General features: G+C 45.9%; 1 protein-coding gene across 1 annotated transcript in view; it reads right to left on the bottom strand.

Moving 5' to 3' along the window:
* Positions 1–9,909, bottom strand: part of LOC106577756 (ephrin-B3) — an 81,218-nt gene that overhangs the window by 6,353 nt on the left and 64,956 nt on the right. Inside the window, exons 3-4 of the mRNA XM_014156074.2 lie at positions 5,886–5,978; positions 2,499–2,570 (exon numbers count right to left, since the gene is read on the bottom strand). Coding sequence (XP_014011549.1) covers positions 2,499–2,570; positions 5,886–5,978 — 165 coding nt within the window. The remainder of the gene's footprint in view (positions 1–2,498; positions 2,571–5,885; positions 5,979–9,909) is intronic.

Genomic DNA, 9,909 nt, shown 5'->3' with positions numbered 1-9,909 from the left:
TAGGCTCTAGAACAGGAGAAGATAGAATTAATAGACTATTCTGTAAAGGTTTCCAGTTTATTGACTGCATTCGGGTCGCGTGTGCAGTCGGGAGTGTCAATTATACATGTGCTTTGAATTAATGGCAACTTTGTGTGAAGTATATACGCTAGGATAAAGGCTTCTACGTGACAACCTGTTTGGATAATGTGCTATTTAATTTTTTGCTAATTTGCTGCTGTGTTATTGCGACATTGGGGAAAATGTCACTTCCAGTGTCCTGTCATTGAATGTTTGTGTATCCCAGGATCCCGGTTACCCATGTGAATCCCTAGTTGGGGGTAACGTGTTTCAAAACAAATGCAGTACAGTAATTAAATTACTGTTGTGAATAACGACAAGAAAGTCCAACATTCTAATATTATGTTCTAGAAACTCTTTATGTACTATAACCGGAGCCAACATTTTGGCATGCCGTGCCTTTTCAGAGTGTAACCTCTAACATGTACATACTACGCGCCAATAAACAGTCTACACCACAGCAAGGTGACTAACAGTCTCCCTTCAGTTATAGTGGCACGAACACGAAAGCCTATACCAAGAGGAATGCAGCAAAAATGCAGCCAATGTGACCGTGACCATATGTGGTCTGTCTATCCACATGATTAAGTGGATGGCATTGGATATAAGAGTGTTTGGAATGTTCCTCTGTGCCTGTGGAGAGGCCTACTGAGAGGCTGGCTCTGGCTAGAAGCCACAGCAACCTACAGTGTGTGGATCAAGGTAGCGCTACATCCCTTAAGCCTAACAACGCTGTTTACGTAGCATTAGCGCTATCCACATGAAGGAGCCAAAATGGTTGGGTGGTTTATGCGGGGTCCCAAATTGCACCCTATTCCCTATGTAGCACTACTTTTGACCAGGGCCCATAGGGCGTTGTGCAGGACTCTGGTCAACAGTAGTGCACTATATAGGGAATAGGGTGCAATTTGGGAAGCAATCTGGGTCTCTATAGCTTGAGACCACACGGTGAAGCTGCCTGGTCGGAACCTGGTCCCAACCGCACGGCTGACCGCATGTACGGTTACGGCCCAGCAGGTGTCTGGTGGGTTTGGGACCCCCTGTGAGGAGTGGTCGTGTTGCCCGTGCGAACGTCGGTGCTGGTAGCGTTTAGGGCGGTAATGCGAAGCGCGGCAGTGGGATTGGGTTATCATTATTCTTGGCACATTCCCCACTCATTTTCTCTCTCCTCCCTCTCTTCTCTCGTCTCGTCTTCCCTTCATTCTGTGGCTCTCCCTCTCTCTGGGTCATTGTGGACATAATAACATCCCCCCCTCGGCTCGCCCTTTCATCACCCCCTATTGCGAGCTCCCCTACCGCGTACACAGGACTAACTGACTGACTGACAGAGAGGCAAAACGCTAATACTAGTCGCCAATTCCACTCTCCTCCTCTCGCTTTCTTCCCTCCCTCCCCCTCTCGTTCCCTCCATCCCTCCATTACCCAAACATCTCTCTCCATTACCTCCTACTCCTTTCACCAGCTCTCTCTATTATCCTCATATTCCCTCGTTCTCCCTCCCCCTCTCCCCCCACTCTTTCCTATTCAACAGTACAGCCATCTAGTGTCCCTCCCTCTCGCTTCTCTCCCCTTTTCAGTGTTTATCCTCTTTCTCTTTCAAGAGCTAAAGCCATCTTCTTCCCTTCTCACTCCCCTTTTCTGTCTTCCGTGCTTTCTCCATTACTCTCATCAGTTCTCTCATTTACACTTCACACTAGAGAAATGGCCTGCGTGGCAGCATCCCAAATGGCACCCTATTCCCTACATAGTGCACTACCTTTGATTAAAGCCCTATGGGCTCTGGTCAAAATTAGTGCACTGTATATGGACTAGGGTTTAGTTTGGAACACAGCATATGTGTCTGGGACAGAACAACCCAGCACACAAAGAACAGGTCAACAAGCTCCCTGCCATGAGACAACATCCCGCTCCTCTCCTTCGGCTATCCTTTCATCTTCCTCTTCTCTCCTCACGCATCAGCTACTCTCCTCTCCTCTCCACACCTCTCCTCTTTCCCCTCCTCTATCTCCCTCTCCTCTCTCTCTCTGCTCAGATTTATAATTTTCCTCTCCTCTCTTCTCTCCGCGGACCAACAGAAACCAGGCCGCCCAAACTAACGACCATAATAACTCTTTCAAATTGCGCCCCCGGTCTCCCCCCTCCTCCCCCCTCTCCGGGTAGCTATTAGTGCTGTCGTTCCTCGCCTGCGCCACTTAGCTCTGAGGGAAGGAGAGGAAAGGAGCGGATGGACAGAGAGAGGGATGAGAGCGATGGAGGGATGGAATTAATAGAGACCCCACAGATGTTGCTGGCTCGTATCCTCCATCTGTCGTTTTTTTACCGTCCCTCATTCTCTGTCGCTTCCTTCCTTTCTCGACTCACTCGCTTTTTTTGTCTTTTTGGTTGAAGTTTGTCCTCATGATTGTGTAAGTGTGTAAGCTCTTCCACACCCCTCTTACCTGTATTTCTGGTGTTGGTACGGCCCGCGCTTTGGTCTGGTTTGGCAGGTTTCAGGGGCAGTCCATAGGGGTCTAGCGGGAAAAAAACAGGGGTATACCCCGGTCAAGATAACACAACCTCAAAACAGGTACACCAATAATAAGATCTCTGTGGCGCTAATGCAGCGCCTCTGGGGCCCATTAAATGAAACTAAATATTGATCGTCCTCCAACGTCATTTTCCAAAAGAGCTATCCAACGAGATTAAAATAGGATACTTAAAGAGTTTCCATTTGTAAAATGACCACAATGAATATAAAACTGTAATAAAAGCCCATCATCTCCAATTACCACACCATCCCATCTGTCAGACAGGGAACAGCCCCACTGAAGTGCTAGGCTGCGTCCCTATGGGCTCTGGTCAACAGTAGTGCACTATAAAGGGAATAGGGTGTTATTTAGGACACGTATTATCCTCTAGCCATGGCTATGACAGAGTCCCATATAGATTTACTGAGGGGGACATAATAAACGTCCCTATTGTGCTGAGTACACAGAGAGACTGCACAATGTACAGACACACACGCGGACACACAGTCTATGTGCAGAGCTATAACTCTACACTAACTGACATTTACGGAGGTCCATACACAGTGGCAGGTATTATTGGTCGACGGGCCCTCTGATGAAAGACAGCCAATCAGAACTTGGCATGAGGGGAGTTTGGATCAATATGACTGCTGGGGCTGCTGAGGGTGGACTCTAGTGTGTGTGTAGGAAAGAAGAGAGAGAGAGAAAGAGAAACTGTGTGTGTGTCAGAAAGTGTACGTTTCTAAAACTGTGTGTGTGTGTGTGTGTGTGTGTGTGTGTGTGTGTGTGTGTGTGTGTGTGTGTGTGTGTGTGTGTGTGTGTGTGTGTGTGTGTGTGTGTGTGTGAGTGTGTCAGAGCAGAGCTGAGCAGTGCTCCATCTCATCAGGGATCTCTATGCGGTGGCACAGTGTTTGTTAAGACGACGAACAGAGCAGACATGACCTTTCAGACACACAACATATAACACAGAGAGAAGAGGAAGAGAAGGAGAGAGGACGAGCGAGAGGAGAGAGTGGGGGAGAGAGAGGGAGAGAGAGAGGAGAGAGAGAGGAGAGATATAGAGAGGGGGAGAGAGAGAAGAGAGGGGGAGAGAGAAGGAGAGAGGGAGAGAGAGAAGAGAGGGAGAGAGAAGGAAAGAGGGAGAAAGAGAGGCGAGAGAGAGGAGAGAGGAAAAGAGGAGAGAGAGAGAAGGAGAGATGGGGTGAGGAGGAGAGAAAGGAGTGGCGAGAGAAAGAGAGAAATAGAGAGAGAGAGTGGGCAAGGAGGATGGAAGACAGAGAGCGTGGGGGGGTATTGAGGGAGAGAGTGGGGAGTGGAAGGAGCAAGGAAGATGGGTGGGAGGGAGGGAGAGCTTGAGTGAAAGAAAGAAAGAAAGAAAAAGGGAGGGGAGAAAGGGAGAGCAAGGGGAGAACAAGAAAGGTGAAAGAGAGTCAATGATGCCGGTTTTCATTGAACCAGCAATGAAAGAAAGAGAGAAGGAAATAAAATAGATATAGAGGGAGTGCTATGCATCTCCTCTGGGTGGGCTGTGTGTGGAGAATGATGGAGAGATAGAGACAGCAGCAGCACTTCCCTCTCAGGATAAGAGCTTCCACAATACGCACAACAACACACAGAGCCGATAACACTGTTGGGGAAATGTGTGGGAGAGAGGAGGGAGAGGATTATATTATGAGGAGTGTGTGTGTGTGTGTGTGTGTGTGTGTGTGTGTGTGTGTGTGTGTGTGTGTGCGCGTGGACAGGTGTGCGTATGCGTGTGGGGTGGGGTAGAGGAACGGGGGATGAATGGTTGGGGTGTTCAATGAGAATGCCTATGTGGGTAAAAATGTATTATTTGTGTGCGTATTTGTGCTGAGCGAATAACCGAAATGTGGATTATTTATCAGTTTTTAAACTAATTGACGTTGGTTCAATTATTTGAGTTCCATTTTGTTTTTCTGTGAGCTCAATACGGTCATTGCACAGATCCAGCCTGAATAGTTCGATGTAGTAGGGAGTTGTAGTTTCCAACAGGCCAATATTCTACATAGTTTAGCACATAAAAATGTGGTAATTAACTACAATGACCACAATCCATTGCGCATCTACTTGTCCGGTCTGTGTTTTTTTTACGCCTGCTACAGAAGAGTCAAGAATGCACAATTGCGAGAGCAGCTGTTGCTTCGCGAGGTATCTCTACCTGAAAATACATGATCTAAGTATGATAGTTGGTACTCAGCAGTCATAAAAGTATGCCTTCTTTACTTTGAAGAACTACAAAATAGTGATTTTGTCAGACAGAATAGGCAGCAGCTCTACAGAGATGAGATGATGACTTGGAATGAAATAATAAAGTAATCAATAAAACAAATGTAATATACACAACAACTGAAATATTTTATTAAAGTGAATAAACGATGGTTAATAAGTGATAAGCAGTAATGGACCGTCACTACCATCATGGGACTTGTATTAATTGTTTTATTCTGTGCTGTTACAGCAAATAATCAAAACCGTGACTAATCTCTCAGCACTAGTGTGTGTGTGTCTATGTGCGTGTAAAATTCTACTGACCGCTGTATGTATTTGTGTGTTTACAACCAAGTATGAAAATATGTGTATCTAACAGAAAGTATGACTTTCATCTAAAACATTGGCCTCTCTCCGTCACCCAAGGGCACCCGCAGCAGCAGAGTCATTAGCAGGGCCAATAGAGACCCTTTCCTCTCCGCGGTATATATACAGAGCCAGGAGCTGCACCAGTGGTGTTGATACCCAGAAAGAGCAGCCTACTCCCTACCCTGGGAGCAGCCAGGTCACCAGTGATACAAGTCAGTATTCGACGTCCATCCAGGTCTGGGGACGTCGGGACATGACGGGGACACCGGCCACTAGGAGCAGTAGCGAGCGCTGTCACCTTCAAGTAGGTTTACTCATCTGCCTCTGATTCTGAAGGTTGCACGTTCCAATCCAGTGATAGAAAGTCCTTTTTGAGATGTTTGTTTTAAGCCTATCCTAAGCTTTAACCCTAACCTTAACCATTCGGCGTTAATGCCTGCACTTAACCTTAAAGACTTTGAAATGAGACGTTTGAGAAACACCATTCTGACGTGAGACTGTGAGAGCTTGTTGGTGTGAGCGGGCGTAGAGAGCCAGTATCAGAGAGAATAGTGGTGTTCAGAGTGTTAGTGAGTGAAGTCAACAGGCCTCAGTAGAGCTGTGTGGTCCTGGCTGCTCCTCTCCTCCAGCTCTCTGCCTCTAATCAGCACTAATACACTCCGAGGAGACTATAGTAGTGGGTGTGTGTTTTTCACTGTGTGTGTGTGTGTCAGTACTCACTCTGTCCCACTTTAAGGACCACCTTCATGCCCTGCGTGGCACACACTCCTCCCCTCATACTCTCCAGACCCTGGCGCGTCCCATCTGACGTGGCTGGAGGGGGAAGAACATAGAACACATTAGGAGGAGTGTCACACACACACACACACACACACACACACACACACACACACACACACACACACACACACACACACACACACACACACACACACACACACACACGCACACGCACACGCACACACACACACACAGGCACACACACAGGCACACACACATACACAAATTAGAACATATAAGGGGTGTGTCACAAGCACTCACACAAACAAATGCATGTACGCATGCACTTCTGCACACGCATACAATACCCCTCCCTCCACTCTTCCTTTCACAATGCCTCCCATTCATACAGCCAAACCATTCTACCCGACCAAAACATGAGTGACATTTGCAGGCGTAGTGATTAAAGTCACACAGAAGCCGTGAAATGTCACAGTCCTACAAGATGGGAGGATTTTAATAGGTGCTAAGGTCCGGCCCAGCGGATCTCATTTAACAGCCTACTGACTGAGCTCTGTGGACTCTAATACAAACTAATACAAACTAATTCACTTCAATAAACTTCCCTGATATAGAAGTATACCATTTAGACTGGACTAACATACTGGAGGACAGAGAGATGGGCTTGTAGCTCCAGACTAGATGATGATGATGATGATGATGTGTATTATTATTATTACGAAGGGGCGATAATCACCTCATTCGAAAGTGTAGGATTCGTGATATAAAATGTAGAAATGGACATCTGCAATAAGTATTGGAACAGTATGTACAGCAGTATGGTCATTTAGCAGATGATTTTATCCAAAGCAATTTACTTGTGTTAAGTAAACATTTTGGTATTTGAACCCACAACCCTGGTGTTGCAATCACCATGCTTTTATCCACGTTAGCCAGTAGAACCAGCAAACAGGCTTCGCTCATTAGAGAACTGATCAGGCCGGGAGAGGAGTGGGTAAGAGAGGTGAGAAGATGGGGGAGTGCAGGTGGGGAGGAACAGGGGATAAATAGTGTCACAACTCGGTACAGACTAATGTAATCCATAGGCTGAGTCTAAACTAATTTACTGATAGAAGAGAGGGGCGAGGCATGAAGAGAAAGGATGAGAGCAAATTCAACATTTTTATGTTTTAATTATTATTATTATTACTTTTATTACATTTTTTTATTGGTCACATACACGTGTTTAGCAGACGACCTCTCGCCTCCTTCTCTTTCTCTCCTCTCTCTTTCTACCTCTCGCCTCCTCTTTCTCTCCTCTCTCTTTCTACCTCTCGCCTCCTTCTCTTTCTCTCCTCTCTCTTTCTACCTCTCACCTCCATCTCTTTCTCTCCTCTCTCTTTCTACCTCTCGCCTCCTTCTCTTTCTCTCCTCTCTCTTTCTACCTCTCGCCTCCCTCTCTTTCGGTTCAAGCCTCAAGGGCAGACCTTTGCTTTCCTCCCTCAAAAATACATCCCTCCCTCCATTTTTGTCTCTCTTTAGCTTGAGGCTACAGACTAAGGTGTTGGATGGAGAGGAGAGAAGGGAGCGAGGGAGAGCCAGAGAGAGGTGTGAAAGAAGAGAGCCTTACTCATCACACCTCGCCATCCCTCCGTCTCTCCTGCCAGCCTGTTGGGAAGTGTAAAAGGAGGAGAGATGAGAGAGAGAGAGAAAGAGAGAGATCAGCAGAGGGCAAGGACATCAAGATGGAGGGATGAATAGGAGACCGAAGAGAACGGTGGAGAGATGCTTGAGACGATGAGGGGGAGAAAGGAGAGATCGGCTGAACGGGAGGAGAGGAGAAACACAAAATGGAGGGGAGAGAAAGGGACACAGATGGAGGTAAAAAAAGGACTGAAAGGCTGGAAAAGGATTGAGGGGAAGAGAAGAAGAGAAATGATCGCTTTGGGGAGTTTAACGAAGAAGACACTGAGATCATAGGAGCAAGGGAACGCAGAGAGAGGGAGGAGAGAGACACTGATCGTTTATGACAAGCTGTTGCTGACATGACTGAGGCAGTAGACTATGAGAAGTGATAGACGTAGCGTGAGAGAGAGGAAGAGAGAGGGAGGAGAAAAGAGACGACTTTAAGCTGTTGTCACTTATGGTAATGGTTCAAAAGAACACAAAGAAAAGAGAAAGATAAAAGAGAGGGATTATGAAAGTAGCAGTAGCATGCTCTTTAGTCTTAACCACATCACTTTGGAACAGAGAAAAAGAGAGAGAACGAGAAATAGCAGGAGAAGAAAAGAAGGAATGTGACGATGCGGTTTGGGGGTGGAGAAGTGGACACAGAGTAACTTGGGATGAGCTGAGAGAGGAGAGCGAACAGGAATGGAATGGAGAGATAGGGAGGGAGGGCGAGAGCGAGGGAAAGAGGGAGGGAAAGAGGGAGGGAGCGGGTGAGAAAGGGAGGGAGCGAGGGAGGGAGGGAGGGAGGGAAAGAGGGAGGGAAAGAGGGAGAGAGGGAGGGAAAGAGGGAGAGAGGGAGGGAAAGAGGGAGGGATAGAGGGAGAGAGGGAGGGAAAGAAGGAGGGAGCGACGGATGAGTAATTGAGACAATGATCAGCAGTGATGGGGATTTGTAGAGCACTCGAGGACGCCAACCTCTTCCTCCGACGAAAAATACAAGCGAGGGAAAGACGACCAAGTTGAAAAACTGAATTAATGAAATAATACCACAGTCAACCTCAATCAGCCGGCACAGTCTGTGCCAGAGTAGAGCTTTAGACAAGTGTGTATCGTGAGTGGGTGTATGTATGTGTGTGTGTGTGTGTGTGTGTGTGTGTGTGTGTGTGTGTGTGTGTGTGTGTGTGTGTGTGTGTGTGTGTGTGTGTGTGTGTGTGTGTGTGTGTCTGCGTGCGTGCGTGCGTGCGTGTGTGTGCAGCCTGTCTGCCTGTGTGTGTCTGTCTTTCTCCGACCAGACCAGACCAGTTACAGATATAGTATAACAGGTATAGGATGCGTGCCAAATGGTACCCTACTCCATCTATAATGCTCTATTTTTGATGCAGCCATTTCATCTGAATACAGTCTGATACAGTCTGAATACGGTCTAATACAGTCTAATACAGTCTGAATACAGTCTGATAGTCTAATACAGTCTAATACAGTCTGAATACAGTCTGATAGTCTAATACAGTCTGAATACAGTTTGATTGTCTAATACAGTCTGAATACAGTCTGAATACAGTCTGATAGTCTAATACAGTCTGAATACACTGAATACAGTTTGATTGTCTAATACAGTCGGAATACAGTCTGATAGTCTAATACAGTCTGAATACAGTCTGAATACAGTTTGGTTGTCTAATACAGTCTGAATACAGTCTGATAGTCTAATACAGTCTGAATACAGTCTGAATACAGTCTGATAGTCTAATACAGTCTGAATACAGTCTGATAGTCTAATACAGTCTGAATACAGTCTGAATGCAGTCTGATAGTCTAATACAGTCTGAATACAGTCTGATAGTCTAATACAGTCTGAATACAGTCTGAATGCAGTCTGATAGTCTAATACAGTCTGAATACAGTCTGATAGTCTAATACAGTCTGAATACAGTCTGAATACAGTCTGATAGTCTAATACAGTCTGAATACAGTCTGATAGTCTAATACAGTCTGAATACAGTCTGAATGCAGTCTGATAGTCTAATACAGTCTGAATACAGTCTGATGGTCTAATACAGTCTAATACAGTCTGAATACAGTCTGAATGCAGTCTGATAGTCTAATACAGTCTGAATACAGTCTGATAGTCTAATACAGTCTAATACAGTCTGAATACAGTCTGAATGCAGTCTGATAGTCTAATACAGTCTGAATACAGTCTGATAGTCTAATACAGTCTGAATACAGTCTGAATACAGTCTGATAGTCTAATACAGTCTGAATACAGTCTGATAGTCTAATACAGTCTGAATACAGTCTGAATGCAGTCTGATAGTCTAATACAGTCTGAATACAGTCTGATAGTCTAATA

Source organism: Salmo salar, chromosome ssa18 (genome assembly GCF_905237065.1).
Source record: "Salmo salar chromosome ssa18, Ssal_v3.1, whole genome shotgun sequence".
In the NCBI taxonomy this organism is placed as follows: Eukaryota; Metazoa; Chordata; class Actinopteri; order Salmoniformes; family Salmonidae; genus Salmo; species Salmo salar.
The sequence above is the reverse complement of the archived record's forward strand: the minus strand, read 5'-3'. Positions and strand labels throughout refer to the sequence as shown.